The following is a 21,438-nucleotide window of genomic DNA, read 5'->3' on the forward strand; positions in this document are numbered from 1 at the left end:
CAAATCAGTATATTGACATTGTTTTGATTAGAATATTTTGTGTGTTTGTTGGCCATTTGTATTTTATCATGTATTTTGCCTACTGAAATCCTGTATTGATCTATTATAAATTAAAATGGGCTTTCTAAATATTAAAAATATTAATCTTTGTTCACAATTATGTAAATGCTTTCCCAACCCATTGCTATTCTTTTTACATGAGTTTTGTCATTATTATTGTACGGAAGTTTAAACTTTTTCAATATTGTCAGCTTTGTAGGTTTTCTGTTGTTATACTTTTGGTCTACTGCAGTAAGCTGGAAGAGTGATCATTCCTCTGCAGATCTGATAAAACTAGAGCCTGTTTCCTACCAGTCTTTCTCTGATATGTGTGTGTGTGTGTGTGTGTGTGTGTTTTATGTGATTCTAGTAGATGAAGTGGGCTTTGAAACTGAATCATTTTTCCAGCTCTCCCAGTTGTATCAATGAAGTTGTCTCCTCTTCCCCTATGCTGAGACCCCAACTTTGCCCTGCTTTCTCTGTTACACAGCACCAGGTATGCTCCTGGGCCTGCCTGTGGTCCCTCAGGTGTTTCTTTTGTGCATTTGCTAATCCATGTGTCTTTAGTTCTTTGTCCTAATATGGGGTAATGCTGGATCTAACACATCACTCTGCTTTCTTTACTAGATATCCCCATCTTATTTTTCCTTCATATGCTTTGTAGAATCAGGTATAAAGTCCAAAAGGAAAGTCCTTTTAAAAGAATGTATAGCTATGTGGGGTTGTATAGAAAGGATACAGAAAGATATCAAAACATATTACACCCATAACCTTGGAGCCAAGCCCCTTAACAGAGTCCTTCCACTGTGATAACCATAGAAACTCCTTTGTTCCAAGGTGAACTACGAAGTGCACCCTACAACCCTGTATCTGTCCCGGAGAGTGTGTGCCAGTGCTGCAGCAAGACCTCACCCTGCCTGGGGTATCCTTGAGGAGGAGGTTGGTTCTCAATTCCTTTCACAAAAGGAAGTCACCCACCCCCTTCTCACCACCTCCCCTTCCCACATGCACACACACACATGCAAAGCTTTGCTGGACGTAAACCCCAGAACTGAAGAGAGGCAACAGCCATGATTCAAAATGAGTCTTGGAATTGACAAGCATGTTCTTCTTGAAGTGAGCTCTTAACAACTGGGCCAGGCCCTTCATCCCAGGTCACCTTTGCAGGAGCCTACAGGTTTCTTTCCCAGTGGCAGAGCTGGTGAGTACACTCTTTGGACCAAGGTCACCTGAGGGCTCTTCTGTCCAAAGGACCTCCATGCAGAAACCCTCAGTCTCTGCCTCAGGAGACGGTTGTTCTCTGTGTTTACCTAAAACAATAAGCAGCTTTTAATGGGTGGGCCTCGTCGTTTTGCCAGTAGCCTTCCCTAAACAGAACAGTTCTGTCCTCTTCTTAATCCCACTGAACAAGGGAGTTTTTCTTAGCCTCATAAAAGAGAAATATTTTGTGAAGGAAAAGTAGGATTCATGCCACTTTATGGAAAGACCTGTGTTACACAAATTCACATGAAAGACACATTCTAGGGGAAACGTGAAAAGGCACCAAAAGTAGAAGCAGACAGATGTAGTGTGAATCCACCCCTCCTACCTGTATGCTCTCAGGCAAATTAAGCCTTCTAAGCCCCTTTTAAAAACAGAAATAAGAACATCACTCAAAATTGACATGAGGATTAAGTTAAATCACATGTAGAAACTACCTTATGTACTATGACTGTCTTAATGTCTAAAAGGACCAAACGAAATAATTGGTGATTAGGTTTAAAGGCTGCACTGCTCTGTAGGCAAAGTCCTCTTTATAAATGAGATAATATATACAGTGGAGGGGGTTCAGCTTATAGGGGTTATAGACACTTTGGAGAATTTAAAGGCCGTTAAGACCTGCATTTCCCAAAAGAAGCAATCAAGTCAACATTCTAGGTGCAATAGCCCATAGATGCCATGAAACACACCTGTGGGCTGCTACATGGAGCCAAACTAAGAACTCACACCTTCAGCACTCATGTTGGCACACCCATCATCTGTCTGCAGGAGAGGGTGGGACCTGTTCTCCTTTTTGTGCAGGATTAGTGATTCTAACAGGACTCACCCTGAACACATCCGATGCCACAGTCCATACGTAGATGAGGGCTTGGTAGAGCCTGGCACCCTTGCCATAGGGGAGTGCTTCTCCCCACCCAGACCCATACCACATGTTAGGGCACAAGGCCAACTGTCTAGTTCCTTTGACTACATGGAAAAATCCAACAGGATTGAATGCATTAAAAAGCTTGTATCCTCTCACTGGAGTAATTCCCTCCTTTGTGATTGATGATAAAAATAGCTGATTTTTTTTAAGCGCTTACCACTACACACTTGGCGTTGTCATAACTGCATGAGGTGGGTTTGGGTATCTGGCAGTCAGCTGCATATTGAACGGTTTAAAAGTCATGTGCTGCAGGTCTCCCAGCTAGTGAGGGGCAGGGCCAGGCTTTAAATCTGGGCACCCCCCAACCACAATGCCACACCTTCTGCCTTTCTCTTCCCGGCTGGCTCAGAGGCACTGCAGATCTCAGTGGACTGGCCATTGTGGTCCCCACCAATTGCTCAGCCTTCTTCTTTCAGTTTCCCAGCCCTGCGAAGCCAGCTCCAAGAAGACTGCCCCCTGCATATAAGCTGCTTCCTGCTTGCCCACACTTCTGTGAATCTATAACGTGCACTCCCAATGCTGTAAAGTGTTCTACTTCCCCATAAATGAACATGCACGGTCTTCAAAGCCTCTGAATCTTCCACTCTATTAACTTGTTGCTTCCTATTTCAGAGAAGAACCAGCCCTTTTGTTATATTTTAATTTCAAATATCCACTCTCCTTATCAGCTGGCCCACCACTGTCCTCTGAGGCTCCAGCTCAATCATTTGTGGTGGCTGAGCTTCCTTATGTACAGCCAGGAAAATGGAGCTGGGACACAATAGGAAGAAAGTGAAGGAGTGTGTTTCAATTACACTTGAAACTTCTCAAACTGTTGTCTCGGTAAGTTTCAATGGACCTTGAAACTGTGTTTATGTGAAAGTTTTTGGAACATTCAGCATTTTTAAATATACACTGTAAGTACTTTAACAGAATGTTGGATGGTTACAGACCTGCCCAGAATTTAACCTCCCTTCCTCCCAGTGTGACAGTTTCTGTTGCCCTTACTCTTCCTGTGTCCTCATCAATATGTTCTGACCCTGCCTGGTGACCAGGTCAGCTTCTGGTGGCTCCTTGCATGAACAGTGAGACTTTCCTGATGCTGGTCTATACTCAGCCACAGCAGTCCAACAAGATGGGCCCTATGACAGGACACCAAGACTCTTCTCTGCAGTACATCCAGCAGAGGGGCAGGTAGGAGCAGGCAAAACAGGAATCAGCACCAGACATTCAGACCCCCAAAAGAGAGAGACCTGAGGAGAGAGATGCACCCTCCTGTACACAGGAGGCAGAACAGATGGGTGCTCAACAGGTGGGCCGTGGAGTGGGGAACCGATCAGGTTTGAATTCTGGTTCTGTCACTTACTTATTGGATAACCTTGGGAAAGCCCCAAATGTGTCATGTGTGAAATGGGGGTGATGACAGTCTCCATGTTGTAGGTCGTTGTCATGGTGCAAGGGCCATGGTAAGTATTCTGTGCAAATGGCCATCACGATGATGCATGACCACCAAAGAAGATGCAGAGGAAACTGGGCAATGCCCACAGACCATCCCCAGCCCCCAGCTGAAGTGGCTTGATAGCACTGAGCCCTGCTCTGGTCAGAGCTCAGCCCCAGTCCACGCAGCCAGAGTGATACCCACCTGAGGGCACCATACTCCAGGGTCACAGGCTCCTCCAGGTCTTCCCATTCACTCCCACTCTCTGGGGACTCTTCTGGAGGCAAAGACTCTGGGACAGTGCCCCAAGAGCAGAACTGTGGCAAGGGAATGGTCCCAGAATCTGCCTCCAAACATTCTTCGCGGGTAGCTGGCCTTGATATGTAGAGTTGATGGTAAGATACTCTTCATCCTCCAAGGTGGGAGAAGGGGCTCCACATGGATGGTACATGTCACCTTCCCCATCCTCCCCATCCAATTCAGGACTAGAAAACAGAAGCCCATGTTTCTTCCAGCCTTGATAAAAAAAATTCCTCACCCCACCTTCCCCTTGCCTTTTAGAATACTCTCCACGACGCAGGCCCGTGAGACTCAGCGAATGTTCAAACAGCTCATGCCAGAGGCTGCTCTGGGCACCAGGAAGCAAGAAACTTATAAGGCACCACCCCTGGCTTTGAGGAGCCCCCAATTTAATGAGAAGTTGGAGCAGTAAAGAAATGTTGCAGTCCCTGTAGGAAGTGCTATGATAGAGGCAGCTGGAGCACTTACCAAGCTCAGGAGACCGAGGGGGCTTGCCAGAGGGCACAGCATTGCAAACAGGGCAATGACCCAGTTCTAAGACTGACTCATCACATGGCAAGCAGAGTCGGTCAGACTTTGGACAAGTTTATTGACTTCATTGGAACCTCAGTTTTCTCATTTGACAAAACTAGATGGTCAAGAAGCATCTAGGATTATTGGGACACATAAATTACATAATTCCAACACAGCACCCCCCCACTCCAGGTTCCCAGTATGGGGTAAGTTTTTAGTAAATGTGAGATGCTGTGATTACTACTGTGAATATGATAGCTATTTCAACAAAAGAATTATAAAGAAAGGGCTTCAGGAAGGGGTTGGGAGTGACTCAAGCAGGCAACCATCAAAGCACTTTGTGCAAAGATCAGGTCCTTTTCTGAGCACTGAAAATGTGCCTATTTAGAGAGGTGGCCAGCTGGAGTGACATTTACTCCCCGTGGAAGGACACAGGAGGCAGACGAGTGGTGAAGCTCATTATCTGGTGATGCAGCCGCAGACATAATGGTCAAAGAACAAGACTCCAGGGGCTGCCCCAAGTTTGCCACACACGCCTCTTGATTAGAAAGAATAGTCCATGCAAAGGTAGGGCATTTTACACAGCACTGCAGACATGCAGAGAAGGTGCTCAGAAAATATCTGTCGAAAGTCTGGTTAGAGGAGATGAGAAGGAATATCTAAGAGAAAAGCACAAAGATTTAGCTTTTTACCAAATACATGGATCCTCATTTCTCAGCCTCCTTCCCCACACCCGAATCAATGCGTTAGATTTGTTATGTGCTGCTGCTCTCCTTCTCCTTTCCTGCATTGCCTCTTTCTCTTAAAGTCGGCTCTGGTGCACCCCAATAGCTACAAACCCTTAGACACCAAGAGAGCCCGTCCTCCTCCCCAGTAGAGCCAGAAGCATCTGTCCCAAACTGAGCTTCACTGTGAAAGAGACATTATTTCCACTCATGAGAGCTACAAGGTATGTGAAATAGTGAATTTCATGTAAATATATGCACACTCAAGTGTATAAAAAAGAAATTATTCTACAAAGACTGAAGAGGAACACTCACTGTCAAAAGACATTTTTAATCCTTGAGCATTTGCAGGGAAAATTGACTTTAAGCTTGGCCAAATCATGTAGAAACTGTGTTTTCTTATAAACATAGGAAAGAAACATTCAAGCAGTTTTATCAAAGAATGGGAAATCTAGCCTATTGCCCAGGCCCAGGCTCACCACTGCCCCCACCACCTCAAGCAGCACCCCCTTCCCTCCGTTCTGAGCACACTAAGCCTTGTTGAGGAGTGGAAGATGGCAGCCGTATGTGTCCATTGGCCACTGCAGCTGCCTCAGTGTCCACACCTCACCTCCCACCAGTAGACTCCCTCCACCTCTTCTAATAAGCTCCTCGCCCTCTGGTTTTGATTCGGAGCTCCAGCTACTGGCTCTGCCTGGACAGAGACCTAGGGAAGCCATCAGCCTGAGAGGCAAGAAGCAAGGCTTCATCTGAGGCTCAACCAAAGAAAAAGCGATTTGTTCCCCACTTGCCCAGGGGGACTTTGTGGTCCTAAGGGTGAAATCTTGGCCATCATCCCACCACAAGTTGGGAGAACGACTGCCTTTCCTTCTATCCTTTTGCACGTGCCATCAGGCTGCCCTTGGAGATTTGACCTGGGGCTGAACTGTGGGCATAGGGAAAGGGTGAATAGGGAATAAAGAGGCACCAGAAGCCTGTATGCCTATTTCATGGAAAGGGCAAGACTTGAAAATTTGGAGAATTTCATTAAGATAGAGACATTCTTTCACAGCAAGCCTCATGTTTTGCCATGTGGACATGATGGGTAAAGAGGTGGAGTCCTTCACCCAGGGTTCAAGGCCAGCCAGCTCATGGCTAATGTAGCAGGACTTTCAGCAAGACCCTGATGCTGTCAGGGTACACGGGGCTCTCTGCTCACCCCCTGGTTCTGTGTAATGACCTCAGCTTCTTCCTGCCCTCATTCTCTGCCCACCAAGCTGTCCAACAGAAGGAGGCTTCTATAGACAGATAATAACTAGAGGAGAATCTGGAGATTTCACTTGGGCTTCCTGGCCAGCCATCTCTCCCACACAAACCAGCAGGACCCCAGAACCAGGGTCCCCACCAAGTCCTGAAACTCTTCAGTGGGTATTTTTAAGAGGAATCCCAGTTCAGCTCTGAAGTCAGTGAAACCATTCTGAAGGCTCTGCTTGCTACAGAATGTTTACTGAGAAAAGACACTGTGCCCAACTTTTCTGGACAGCTGTCCTTTAAAGACTTGGGCCACCAAATTCATCTCTGCCTTTCAGGAGGAAATTCACAGAAGCAGATTGGGCATTTCAGGCTTGAAATATGAAGGTATTACAGTTGTCCTATTTACTTATGGTTAAACTCACAACAAAGTTTGGGGTTTGTGTCTCTTCATGTCTCCAGTTCTCCAACATCAGGCCCCATATTGATGTCTCCATTAGCCCTGATGACACAGCTGGGAGCCCCAGGTCTCTGCTCCTGACAACTGCATTTAGTTTTGGCAGGTTGGATTTACAGTATCACTAAGACATCAAAGTAGACAAGTTCAATGGACTGCCAGATTTGAAGCTCAGATGATAAATCTGAGCTGAAGTACAATAATTAGGATTTGTCAGAGTAGTGTGGATAGGAATGCGGGGAGCAGATACCCCTGGGAGCCTGTAAGGTGTAAAGAGAACCCTGCTAGAGGCAGCACCCAGGCTCCAGCCCAGGCTCTGCCACCTCACTCACTCCCCTCAGCCACACTCCAACCCAAGAGCAGGAGTGACATCTCCTTCACCTGGCAACTGCATCCCTCCCTAACTACTCTGACATCACACCTGGCCTGGCCCCTGCAGTTGAGTGAGATCTCTGGCCTCCTAATTATCTTTTGCTATTCCAGGCAGTGCCCTCCCCCAGAAGGTATATCATAACTTTAGGTTCATTTCCAGGAGTCCTGCTTCATTTTGCTTTCTTAAATAAATGACCATCAAGATTTATACCATCACTTTCACAAAGTGATGCTTGCTGAACTTACGTGCATTTTACTTACATGAGTTTAATGATATGTGCTAGGCAAAAAGAGAAAGAGAAAGATAACCTTAAACATTCTGCAAAGACCAACTTTCCAACCAATGAGTGTAAGCCTTGAAGTGCACATGAGTGGGAGAACTAAATCTTTCATCCTGTCAGTCTGTCTCTGTTTCTATGGGGCCAGCATTTAAAGACAAACATTTTGCATACAGCATGGCCCATAAATGCAAGCCTCCTAACTTCATCTGAGGCTTGACCAAACAAAAAGTGATTTGCTCCCACACCAAGGGGCAAATAACATCACTCCTTCCAAAGTGATGTTTCAAGGGTAATGAGACTTGATGTGATTGTTGCCTTCTGCCTATCTTTAGGAACTAACCTTATAAAAAATGTGACTCCAGCCAAGCTTTCCCTCTGATAGGCACATAATCCAACTCTTCTTCATAAAAATATACTGTATTGCTTTATTACAAGATATTTTTATAAAGATCTACTACTAGACGGTAAAACCTCTAGATATAGAGTGTGAGAAAAGAGAACAGGGAAAGAAAGTGAAATTGAATCTTGTCCATGAACACTTTGGGTTTGCTGTGGTGCTGGCAGCCATCTGGCTGTAGGAAGTTGCCACCTGGCAGATGGTAAGTTCCGGCAATTTGCTGGGAATTTCAATTGAAGGGACCTGTTCTTTAGCTGGAAATAGCTCAGGAAAGGGAAGGAGAACAGACTTGCATTGAGTTCTTACTGCATGCCAGGCACTGTGACAGCACCCTACACGTGCTATTTCTTTTGACCTGCACAGTACCCTGTGGAATTGTCATGGTCCCCATTTACATCTGGGAAGCCTCCAGCTCAGGGAAGGCAACGGTCCAGGCATACTAGTAAGTGGCAACGCTGAAACCACATAATAGGATCCAGAAATCCATGCTCTTTTTGTTAAAGATTTTAACTCACAGATGCCAGACACTTAAGAGGCAGTGGCCTGCGACAGTCACCTCAGAACTGAGCTGCAAACACTTCTAAGGCTTCTGCAGAGAGTCACAATCCCACTTTGGAATCCTGATTCAGACCCTACCCAGGAGCTGCGGGAATTGTGTCCAGGGGTAGCTGGGCATGCGCCCCTCTTTTCTTCCTGTAGGGGGCAGCCACTATGTGTGCATTAAATGCAAACTGACTTCCTGTTGGAGGAGAGGCAGACTTGGTTTGAGTTCTTTCAGAGGGGAGGAAAGGTTCCTAAGTGAGGGAGGGAAAACGAAGTAAAAATAAAGCCAGGAAATGTGAGGAGGCAGAAAGCATTCATCAACAGAACCACCACAGGGAGGCAAGAGAAAAAGGGGGAGCGGTTGGCCATTGAGAGAGCCAGGATACTGAGAATAGTAAAGCTGCCTGCCCACAGTTCATCCACGGGTACATGGACCATGTGGGCCCGGCAGTGAGTATGACGGGTGACGGGCGTTCACGACAGACTGAAGATAGGCGACTCCCCTGGAATGCTCTGGATAAGCCCTTGGGACTCTCGTGTGGCTCCAGAAGGAGCAGTCCCTCCAAGAATGACAGATTTTGGACATCTGGTATACCCTTGCAAATAGGGCCACTAAGCCAAATTTAATTTGGTTCAGAAAAACAGAATAATGTGATGTTTGATGCAAAAAAAAAAAAAAAAAAAAAAAAAAACGGCAAATGCTAACAGGCAGAAATAGGTATCTGGACTTGGAAGTAGAAGACATAAAGAGGCATAAAGATGTATTTGCTCCCTCTATGTGGGAGCAAATCACGTTTTCTTTGGTTGAGCTTCAGATGAAGTTAGGAGGCTTGAATTTATGAGCCATGCTGTATGCAAAATGTGTAACTTTAAATGCTGGCCCCATAAGAACAGCATAACAGCATAAAGATTTCACCTTAATATAAGGAAGAACCTTCTGATCAGTAACTAGATGATGATAAAATGGGTCATTCAAGAGGTAGCAAGTTCCGCATCCCTGCAGATATTCAAGCAAAAGCTGGGACCCCTTCTTCAGGAATGTTATGGAGCAGATTCCAGCATGGAGTTTGAGGCTAGACTAGATAATTTGTATATTGAACAGGCTGATTTTCTGTAGTTTAATGAATGAAACAGTGACTGCCTATACTAATAGTTTAAAATACCATTTTAAATAACTATTGACTATATTAAATTAAAGGCACTTGGCAAGTCAAATTCCCAGCTTGTACCTATACCCAGGGTCACTTTATAATTCAGCTCTCAGGGTCCCTGTTCATTATCCCAAGCTATCTGGCAGCAAAACCTTTCAATATCCAAACAAGTGCCTCCTGCCTACAGGAAAGTACAGTTCCTTTTATGTGTCCTTTAAGATCATGGTAATAGTCGTCCTTGGACAAGTCTCTGTAGGTTATTTTCTTTATTATTTTATCAAGTATGTCAATTACTGCCTAGACTGCAATTGTAAAGAACTATAAATACACTTATGTTATACATTATCAGACAATGAAAGTGAATGTCATTGATGAATGTGCTTGTCTACCCTGTTCTACTTTGCAAACCAGTTAGCTTTTGTTTGGCTGACACAGCATTCTTCAAAAAATTGTAGCAGGGTACTTTTAGGGAATGCATGCCTGGCTCCTGCTTATCACAGCTCTCATCGGGTCCAACGGTATTACACCACTGCTTCACACTTCACAGAGACTATCATTCCCTATGGATCTACCTTTGACAGTCTTCTAGGGTGACTACCAAATGAGAGCCATTTAATCTCAGTGGGTTTATAGAGTGTCAGACACAAACGATTGCCCCTTGTTATTTGCCTGCTTTGTGCCCATGCCTCTGGCTGGCAAATGCCTAGAAGCAGGTCTTACCCTACGTGCGCAGCCCTCTGTCTGCTCCCAACAGGTTTCCAAGCACCTTGTGTAATAAGTACTTGTGAAACTGAATCAAAGACTATGTGTTCCCTCAGCATAGGACTGAGAACCGGAAATACTTACAGATGGATGGGCACAAAAATGCAGACTAAATTTAAAATGACTGTGAAAATGAATGTTGCAGGGTGGTCTTGAAGATATAGATGTGTTTAGAAAACAAAAGCTGGTGTAGCTAGGCATGATGGCTGGTGCCTGTAGACCCAGCTACTTGACCGGCTGAGGTGGGAGGATCACTTGAGCCCAGGATTTTGAATTCAGCCTGGGCAACATAGTAAGACCCCATCTTTTAAAAAAAAAAGCTGATGTTGATAATAAAGCATTATACTAGCAATAGAAACGAGGATGCATGTAGGAACTTCCTTCTTACTCAAAGCTTTAACAGGCCATGGAGGATACAAGAGAAAGGTTTGTGTGCCAGGAGAAAACCTGAGGCCTGCCATCTATAGCTTCCAAGACATATTGGGGACAATTGTGGTCTGGGTAGGGTTTGCTTTCCCAAAAGCTCACAGGTGGTCACAGCAGCACCAGACCTTATGCTTCTCTTGTTACAACCTCTCTTCTAAATGCCTGGAACAGTGCTGGGCACAAAAAGCATCCAAGCATAGTTATTGATGGCTTGATTACAATTTCCTAGCAATGAGATGCACACAGTTTACAAAATGTCTGCAAATGTGGCGATTCTTACCTTCCAAGTTTCATGATATCACAAACTGAATAGCAGTTTTGCCTCACATCCTTTTCCAAAGAGGTCGCCAATGTTGATGCATCCCTTTCTTGGTGAAGTTTGCATAAATGAGGGTGGGACTCAGGAGAATGTATCAAGGAACTGGCCCAAGGTCTCTCTCTGTTTTGGCCCCATTGTGCCTCTCTGATGGCCTTTGGGGAAGACTCTGGCCTGAGACCCAGGCCTTCCCCTGCATCTGGGGAGGCACTGCCCCTCCAGCTGTCCTCTTGATCCAGGATGGGGCTGGTACATGAGTCAGTACATGTTGCCCTGGTGAATTCTTTGTCAGCTGAGAGTTCAGGTGTCTATTAAAAGAAATGCTACTGATTACTAGCTGCGGGATGCACATTGTTTTTTTAAAAATACAAAGCTTTTTTCCCCATGTGGTTATAGATCAGAGTAGTTACAAGGTGGGCTTTGAGGTCTGTCTATCACCATAGCATCCCAGCTCCTCCGCATGCTCCCGGCTGGACACTGGGCAACACACTCAGGCACCTTAGCTTAGGGGGCTTTGGAAGCTCTCCATAAATGTGTGCCTTATTTTTAAATAAAAAATATTTGCAAAATTTAGACAAAGATAAAAATGGAAGATAAATATGCAAAACAATGACTCTATTCCACTTTCCGATAAGAAATGTTTTCTTTTTAAGTTCTTCATCTTCATCTGTCATCGCAGGGCTTGTCTCCCTGTCAACACCCCCATCAAGGTGATGTTCTTTCCTGGGTCTCCTCCTCACTTTCCCAGACACGACTTGCTTCGTCTCAACTGCTCACCTCCTTGTCAGCCTTTTAGGTTCTGGTTTTGATGATGTGCTATGTCTTGCTGCCACTGCTTGATCTTCTACAGAAAAACAATCTGTGTTTCAGTAGAAAACTGTTTTTATCTACAGCAGAACCTGCTGGGTTCTCTGATTCTGGCTGTCTCCACTGTCTTTGAGCTATTTTACAACTCTATAAATAAACAGGTCCTTTGAAATCTCTTTTGAGCCAGTTTTAACATCTGCCTCGTTCTCTCACTGAATGAGTTAAATAAAATCTTTAACATGTGTTCATTTTTATATCTGTAGGAATCATGATTTTACCTTTTCCTGAAAATTATCTTCTAGCACTTCCACCCCATGATCTCCATACCTGATGTAATAGAGCCCATGCCTGGGTTCCCACCCCTGCCCTCACCTACAAAAGGAGAACCACCCCAATAAGTGGTCTCCCACCTTTCTGATTGTACATCCCTAACAACGAGAGGGATACACCTCGAAATGTGCACATTTATTTAATTATAAATCATAAACATTTACTACTCTTCTGATAGACAGGACATTACAAAGGATACATCAAAAATCAAAATTTTAAGAAGAGCATATTTTATCACATTTTCATACTCTTTGGAGAGACCTCCAAAATCTGTTTTTTAACCTATCCTCTCCTTCTAGCTCATTATCCCCGGACATGCTCTCCAGCAATCCTTCCCTGCTCCAAGACCTCCAGTCTGTGGAGCTGCTGCTTTTCATCATTACCCCCACTCCCCTTCCCTGTCACACATGTCCTCGGTGTGCCTCTGATTCTGCTTAGATTCCATAGCTCTGCCCCTAGATGCTCACTTACAGACAAGGAAGACCCTGAGTTCCCACCTCCTTGCCCCTCTCTTCCTCCATCACGTGTCACTTGCAGATTCTGGGTTTCCATTTTAATTCCTACTCAAACTGTGTGAACCTCACCCCTGCTTCTGAGCCTCTGACTAGATTAGCTTCAAGTGTGTGACTGCAGATGTCAAATGGGCAGTCAAGACTTCCAGATAATCTTTCTCTGTGTCCTTAATCAATTCAGTTTTCTACCTCTGCTCTCTAAATTATTTCTCATCTTGTCTCTCTAAGTTTCCAACAACTCCACCTTGCCTGTGACCTCACAGTGAGAATGGACACGTTCAGATGAGAACTCTTCATCTTCCCACAGCAAATTCCACTCAGCAGCCTGTGCCCCTACCCCAACTTCAGCTTCCACCTCTCGCCACCCATTTCTGTGCTCTACTTCATGGCAGCCTCTTAGATGAGTGTCTCTTCTCACTGTTTCCACGCCTCCCTCCTTCTTTCTTGCACCCACTAGCACCAGCCTTCTGTCCTTACCACCCAAGGGAAGAAGCCCACATCAGAGTCCCCAGTGACCTCTATCTTTCTAAAGCTGAAGAACAATACTCTGTCCTGTCACTCTCTCTCTCAGCAATGTTCAACAAAGTGTGTCCCTCCCTCCTTCCTGAGAGCTTCCTTGCTCATTAGCCCTACTTACATGGAGTTGACCGTGAGCCCCACCCTTGCTTGGTTTTTCCACCAATTCCCAGGCCCCATCTTAATCTCATATGTTGTCCCATCTCTGTACCAGGCCTCTCAATGTTGTGCTCTGTGCTGACTTCTCAGTCCTCTACTTGAACTTATCTGCACTCTTTCCCAAGGTGATCTCGACCATTTCATGGCTTTACATGACCTCTATATATGCTGACAACTCCCAAATTCACTTTGCCCAGCCCTGATCTCATGCCTATTCTCCACAACTGCCTAATAGACATCTTCACTGGATAGCCTATAAACATCTCAGTTTTACATGATATCAACAACTGTTGTTTCTCCTCCATGCACTCCAGATGGACTTCCCCAGCCCCTGTAAGCAGTCTCTCTCTTGGTAACTGGTACTGAGAGAGATGAAGTGTAAAATAGGATCTATGATTACCCTCCTAAAGCATGAAATAGGTATGTGTGATCTAGTGCAAAGAAGAGAGATATTGGAATCAGGAAAATCAGGCTTTTTACCTTCTTACCCCTCCTTTACCCTGCATTGGTGGTACCACCATTCCCCCAAGGCTTCCTCATGCCAAAGCTTGATTGCTCTCTTTCCTCATGCCTGTTTCTAATCCCAAAGTAGTCTCCTGGACTCCACCTCCCAGATGTATCCCAAATCTGACTGCTTCTTAACCCTTCAGCTACAGCCTGAGTCCAAGCCACATCATGTTTGACTGAATGACTGCTGCATGACCTCCTTTAGTCCCTGTGCACCAGTAACTCGAGTGGCCCCTCTGAAGAATGGAGGAGGGCATTTCCTGCTTAACTCTCCATGCCAGCCCAGTGGCTTCCCACTGCATGCAGGATGGTGGCATCATGCTCCTCTGATCCCCAAGGCCCTCCAGGGTCGGTCCCTGCCGCCTCCACAACTTCCTCCACTTCTGCTTCATTAACGATGGCCCAAGCGCACTTGTTGTATTTTTGTCCCTCAAACATCCAAGTGGGTTCCCATCTCAGGGCCTTTGTTCATGCTGTTCCTTCTGCCTGGAATGCCCTTACCCCAAATGTGGGCATGGCTGCCTCCTTCTCAGAGGTGCTTTACTTTATGGACTAAATGCTCGCTCCCCAGAGCTGCTGACCCTTGTTCTGCAATCTGACCACTGGAGCCACCCGAGCAAATCACAATCCTCCCACTTGGCCTTCGGGTATAAGGAGGGAAAGCTCACCCCCACACCTCACCTGGACCCTTCCTGCTAGATCTTTATGGGCTCTCCTGGGAGGAGCTATTCTCCAGGATGGAAATACCACTTTTTTCCCTGGGATTTCCTAGATATTTCAACAAAAACACAGGGTCCCAGCACCTTGGCCTGAATTGGTGTGTGTGAAATTTGGCCCTCTCTCACCTGGTTCAGTTTCTTAACACAATTGCTGTCGTCTAAACTTCTTTTCCAACCCAGCAACTTTTGGATATCTTTCCCATAGCTCTTCCCTCCCTAGAGGCTATGTCAAATGACCTCTTGGAGTATAAGCATCAACAGGATCTGGGTCATCAAGTCCTTTATGTTGTCCTAGTGATGGTGTCACCCTCAGGCACAATAAGTGATCATTTTTATCCACATCCTAGAGATGAGGAATCATGAGGCCTAGAGAGGACAGGCAACTGCCCAAGGCCCATGCAGCACAGCAGGTACAGGTGATCCAGGTACCTGCTCAGATCCCCCTCCAGGACTGAGACTCGCATCCTACTGCCTCATCTCCCCTCCCCTGGGGCAGCCCACACCCCAGCGCTGGTTAGGGCAACAAGCAAAGGCACAGGTTCTCTTGTCCCAATTCATTGCAGCTCCGAGGGACAATCTCTGCTCCAGGGCTCCCTCCAGGATCAGCTGAGGCCCTGTTTATAGCTGCACATTGATCTCTCCTTCTGCCCCACCCCACCTCAGTCACCCTCACAGGGGATGTTCTCAAGCGCAGACCCCATAAAACCTCCCATGCTCACATCTCTGCTGCAAAATCTGTTTCTTAGGGACCCCACAGAAGGCATGGCAATGGATAATTGTATCTGTCAACTTGGCTAGGCCATGGTACACAGATAGGCGGTCACATACCATCTAGATGTCACTGTAAAGGTATTTTTTTAGATGTGATTTGACATTTAAATCAGCAAAATTTGAGTAAAACAGATTGTCTTCCATAATGTAGTGGGCCTCATGCTGTCAGCTGAATCCCTTAAGAGGAAAGACTGACCTCCCTGAGGAGGAGGGAGTTCTGCCTCCAGACCACCTTTGGGCTTGATCTCCCTCAATTATTCTCTGGGTCTCCCCTGTAGAATTTGGACTGGCCAGCCCTCATAATCACAGGAGCCAATTCCTATAAAAAATCTCTTTCTCTTTCTCTCACTCTTTTCATATATAAACACACACATAAACACACACACTCACACACACTCATTCTATCTGTTCTATTTCTCTGAGAACCTGACTAATATAGGTGTCAAGGTAAAAATCCCAATTTTCCTGATTCCAATGGCTCTCTTCTTTGCACTAGACTGCACGTGCCTATTTCATGCTTTAGGAGGGTAATCATATATCCTATTTTCCACATCATCTCTCAGAATGGAAATTCTTATTGGAAATTCCCTTGGTCTGCTTCTGCGTCTACTGTCCTTCTTCCCAGGCTTCCCTCTCTGATGCCTGGGCTTCCAGAGAGCCTGGCCCTAAAAGTTTCACAGCCAAAGACTAAACATGTAAACATCTACAAGAAGACCCAAATGTCAGAAGAAGCAGAATCAGGGAGAGGAAGGAGACCTACTGAGGTTCGGGGGCCAGCTATTTTCCTGCCCCTGTGAAAGGAGGCGGCACTGAACCTACCTACAACCCTCTTAGGACCCTAGAGTCAGGAAAAGGGGGGCCCAACCAGAGCCAGGTAGAGAGAGTAGAAGACACTGCAGCCTACCTGCCATTCCTGCTCCATCTCAGGCAGCGCACCTGGAGGGGGTCGGCAAAGGAGGAGCGTGACTTCCTGTGGGGCCCCTCTCAGTAAATGCAGCACCTCCTGCGAGAAACCAAGATTCACTGTTAGGTTTGGGCTTGCATTGCTGGGGATGCAGTGATGTTCTCCCCACTGCGTCCCAGGCACTAGCTCCTCCCCCCTGCACCTTGATCTATTTCTCACTCCAGAGAACTCCGGAGAACACTGCTGTGGGCCTGACTTTTCAAAGTGCAAGGAACCAAGGTCAGTGGCCTGCAGCTTCCACAAAGTTGATGCAAGATGCTAGGCTGTGCATCACCTTTGTGCAGCTTGGGTTCTGGGAACCTCTCACCTGTAATATTGCAGTAACCTCCTCTCTGCTTCCTGCCTTCACCAGTGTCACCCACCTGCTTCCCTCCACATTGCTCAAGGGAATGGCAATATCTGCCAATACCAATGCCTTTTCTTCAGAGAGAGAAAGAGTGACTCCAACAAATGGCTGTTCATCTCAATCGCCCTTTCCTCCCAACCTGCCCTCAACTTGGGCCACCAGTTGTGCAGGCTCCACCACCTGAATCTCTAAAGCCTGACCCTTGGCTCTGAGCTTCCTATCAGGGCTCAGCTTGGGCTCTGGGAACCTCTCACCTGTAGCATTGCAGTGACCTCCTCACTGCTTGCTGCCTTCTCCAGTGTCACCCACCTGCCTCCCTCCACAATGCTCAAGGGTAGTTTTCCACAATGCAGATATAACTGAGTCCTTCCCCCACTGCACACCCTGGCTGACTCACTTTTCCCTCAATGTAAGCTCCAAGGCATAGCACATAGACCCCCATTTCTGCCTGCCGCTGCCTCTCACCCCAGTTCCCTCTCTCCCATCTACTCCCCTCTGCACCCACGTCCTAAGCCCCTGCCATGCTGAACCTGTTGCTCCAAGCCACCCTCTCAATGTCCAGGGTTCAAGGTTGCCTCGATAGCTCCTATTTCCTATTTAGACCAGGATTTCTCAAACTCTTGGCACTGTTGACCTCTCAGGCTGGACAATTCCTTATGGGAATGCCTGTCCTGTGCATCGTAGGCTGTTTAGCAGCATCTCTGGTCTCTACTCACTAGATGCCAGAAGCACTCGTCAGTTGTGACAACCACAAATGTCTCTGGATTTAATCAAATGTCCCTTGAGAAGGAAATAATCCCTGCTTAAGAAGTGCTGATCAAGACACTCCCCAGTCCCTGCATCAGCCACCCAGGACTTCCAAGGGGTGCACTTCTTTCCTGGCTCACTGGTGTGAGCACTGCAGCATGGGCTTTCATCTCCCAGGATACATATCTCCTGCCATCACTGCTGTTTTCTGTCCATGAGCTCTGAAACTGCATGAGCTGTCCTCCTCTGTGTCTTCAGTCTCTCACAGAGTTGCCAGCCCAGCAGCGGTTCTCAGAGAAGGGTTCTTGGATCAGAAGATGGACGGATGAAGGCATGCCCTCTCACCCAAGCATATGGTGTTCTAGAGACCTCCCCCTAGCCCTGCCCAGAGCCACTGTCCCTCTTTGTCCATCTTGCTTTGTGTTTCTGGAGCTGACCTATGAAGGCTGCATGAGGCTTCCTGTTGGGCTCAGCTAGGGGAACATGGCAAGAGACCAGAGACAGGGAGGAGCAGAGGTCATTGCTGCTTCCAAATTCCTCCCTTCAGGTTTCCATGGGATGACTACAACCTCAGCCAAGGTGAGAGCTCATGCCAGCAAGTCCCCTCCAACAGCTCTCCATTCCTGGGGTGGGGTAACTGCTCTTTCCCATCCCCTTTGGCCTCGGGATAGGGGTAACTGCATCCCACTCTTCCTAGCCCTAGGCCACAACATGCTCCCTTGAGCTTCCTAACAACCTGCCCACACCTTTATTAAATGTTGCTCAAATGACTCCATTTTCTTCCAGGACTCTGTCTAATATATACAGTATTTCATTACTCTCTCTTCTTGAATTGCATTTTTTATCATAGGCAGGACAATCAGTGTAATAATGTATTAAAAGCTGTAAATGTAGTTGAGAAATGAGAAGGAGAGCAGAAAGGGACCCACTGTAGTCCCTTCAGCCCCACACCCACCTCCCAGGATGTGTGTGAAGAGACGTCAGCCAGCACAAAGGCCAGGGCTTTATCTTCAGCTTCTCTCATGAACCCAGTGAGAAGCAAGGCTGACTCAAGGTCAGATATTTAAAAACAGAGATTTTAAATTAAATGTGAGAGGGTACCACTAATTACTCTCTTTGTGTGATTAAAATCCAGGCTGCTGGTGTGATTTTTGAGAGCCCAGAGTTTTCCCCACGGCAGCAGGCTAGTAAGAGGCAAAGCTGGGGCCAGCCTGCACAGAGAGCTGCATTGCCCATGCCCCCTGGCACCTGGAAGATGAGGCCTTCCGTGGACCTTCCATTCACGGCCAGGATAATGTCACCAGCTGCAATGGCCCCATTCTCCTCAGCTGGCTGCCCCGGAAAGAGCCTCTTAATCCTCACAAGATCATTTTTGAGATGGCTGCAGCTCTCTTTCTCCATCTGCACGAAACTGAATCCCAAACCATTGGCATTCTTTTTTAGTTTGACTTCAAACTTAGGACCTGTAGTGTGGGATGTTGATAAAAATAAATTCTTCAGTAGATTACAAGTGAAATTGACCAGTCTCAAAATGCAAATTGTCAAGTAGATGAATTATTTCTTTTACGTTCAAATAATTCCTTTGCTAATTTTATGAGAGTACATTATATATGTTATAGATTACTGCTGTCCAATAAAATATAATGTGAGCTATAAATACAAACCACAAATGTCATTTTGAAGTTTTCGAATCGCTACATTAAAATAAAAGGAAAAAGCAAGTAAAAAATAAAAACAAAAAATAAATAAAACAATTTAAAAAGTAAAAGGAAACAGGTTAAATACGCTATAATCATACATCTTATTTAATCCCATATATCTAAAATATTACCACTTCAACATGTCATCAATATGAAAAAATTATTAATGAGATATTTTTTATTCTTCTTACAAACTAAGCTTTCAAAATCCAATACATATTTTATCCATTTAGATTGTCACATTTCAAGTCCTCAATAGCCACACGTGGCAAGTGGCTACCATATTGAATAGCACAATTATAGATAACTCAACTATGTTTATACATAAAGATATAGCTGCTAGGCATACATAAAATGCTCTTGGCACTTAATAAAACTTGTATCACACATATTCCTATTACTCCTTTAGAACTCTAGTCATTTGTAGTATACTTAAAACTAAATTTTGCATAATTAGACCATGGAGAAAATAATGGGCAATTCTATGGACAATGTTTTAGCTGCCATTTTGTTTACCCATGTAGGCTGACCATAAGACAAAACAGTTGCCTCTGGGCATCAAGGATGAACAGAGCTGGCCACCTACATGGTCTGTCCACCAAAGAGGCCTCTGGGCTGCCCCGCTGGCACCAATGCACAGAGGGACAGAGCACAGATTTGCAAACTTCACCAGGGCAAGAACGGAAGTATGTGAAGCAATTATGTGAAGCAATTATGTGAAGGTGTGTCGCACGACCAGTTCTACCATCGCCCTAAGGCCTCCTCTGCTCTTTGGAGTCCATTTCTCAAAGGCCCCAAGGGAATGAGCAAAGGGATGAGGACAGAGGAGACTTGATTTAAACAGAAGCATTCCCCCTTTGCCCCACCCCTACCCCATGGCTGGCTTGAGTCTTCTGCAGCAAAACCAGAAAATCTCTATGAAGGGACTAAAACATGGCTAAGGTCCAAATGGTTCTTACTGAGGAAATCAACGTGTTCCTGGCAAATACCAAAATCACAAGGGAATTGCAGAGGGGCAGCCCATCGGAAAACGTGCAGTTTTGTCCCTCTAAACGATTGTTCATTTGCCTTTTAAGATGATGCTAATAACAAGGCTAGATTCCTGAACCTTCCTCTCCCAACCTGCCTAGTCATTCCTCAGATAACTTTGTTACAAATGACTTGGCTGGACTGTGAAGCCAAATGTATCTGAAAGTGTATAACCCTTTCAGTCAATTTCATCCTAAATATTCACACAAACATTAACTTTCTGGCAGCTGATCAAAGGACCGAGGAAGGCTGGGGGCAGAAAGATGCCTAGAAATCATTTGGGGAAAATGCATTTGTTTCCAGAAACCTATTCCATGAGATGGGCTTCCATGGCATGAAAAAGCCGATCTCAGCATGATCACCACAGCTCGCTTTCTTTTCAGGACCCAGAAGAAGCCTTCCTGCCTTTCCCTTTTGACCTGACAATTCAAAAGCTGCACACAATCACAAGACAATAGTAACACTCAATTCTCTCCCCTCTCACCATCTGTCACCGAGACACAGCTCGAAGGCCTGCCAGGCAAGGCTGTTACCAAGGAAACAGCCATGTGCTCATCTCCCATGCTTTCATTAGCAGAAGGACACTGCTGTGTACTCCTGGGGCCTCTTCTCTCTAAGACCAGTCTTGCAACCTAGAAGGAAAGGTGAACAAACTCAGTTTACACTTCATATGGCAACCAGGAGGCACTCCCTTGACTCTGCAAATGCTTCTTAATTTTCGAATCCTTCATATAAGCAGACTCATTTGAATCTCTCAACTAGCCTATGTATTGGGATCTAGACCCAGATTTCTCAGTGCTTATTAGACAAGTGCACCTGGAAGCAACACATGTACCTCCACTTCACATATGCAGTGCCACACTCATCTTCCTCCCCTCACTCACCCTCACTTCCCCTCCTCGTTCTTCCTAAAACACTCCTCCCCTCACATCGGCTCACCCCACCATTAACCTGCCAAGGGCCACATTTGGAGTGGTCCGGCTCTCCTCCATCTGGTTTCTAAGACGTGAACATTTCCCATCAAGAACAGCTCCCCAGTGCCCCCTCCCCTCCACTTCTCTCTCACTGCCAGTGACCCGCTGGGCCGTGACAAGCTCTGGTTACCTTGGCTTGCTGGACCCTGTCTGCACCCCTCTTGGTCCACCCCATCATGGCTGCCAGTGAATTGGTCTAAGACAAAAACTGAACATGCAACATTCTTGATTTAAAGTCTCCAA

At 45.9% G+C, this 21,438-nt stretch overlaps 1 protein-coding gene across 1 annotated transcript in view; it reads right to left on the minus strand.

The window, feature by feature from the left end:
- Positions 1 to 4,508: 4,508 nt before the first annotated feature.
- Positions 4,509 to 21,438, minus strand: part of FRMPD2 (FERM and PDZ domain containing 2) — a 95,048-nt gene continuing 78,118 nt past the window's right edge. The window contains exons 24-28 of the mRNA XM_063727554.1: positions 20,706 to 20,853; positions 18,741 to 18,955; positions 16,340 to 16,438; positions 11,079 to 11,422; positions 4,509 to 5,113 (exon numbers count right to left, since the gene is read on the minus strand). Coding sequence (XP_063583624.1) covers positions 5,065 to 5,113; positions 11,079 to 11,422; positions 16,340 to 16,438; positions 18,741 to 18,955; positions 20,706 to 20,853 — 855 coding nt within the window. The 3' untranslated portion in view covers positions 4,509 to 5,064. The remainder of the gene's footprint in view (positions 5,114 to 11,078; positions 11,423 to 16,339; positions 16,439 to 18,740; positions 18,956 to 20,705; positions 20,854 to 21,438) is intronic.

The sequence above is a fragment of the Pongo abelii genome, chromosome 8 (genome assembly GCF_028885655.2).
Source record: "Pongo abelii isolate AG06213 chromosome 8, NHGRI_mPonAbe1-v2.0_pri, whole genome shotgun sequence".
In the NCBI taxonomy this organism is placed as follows: Eukaryota; Metazoa; Chordata; class Mammalia; order Primates; family Hominidae; genus Pongo; species Pongo abelii.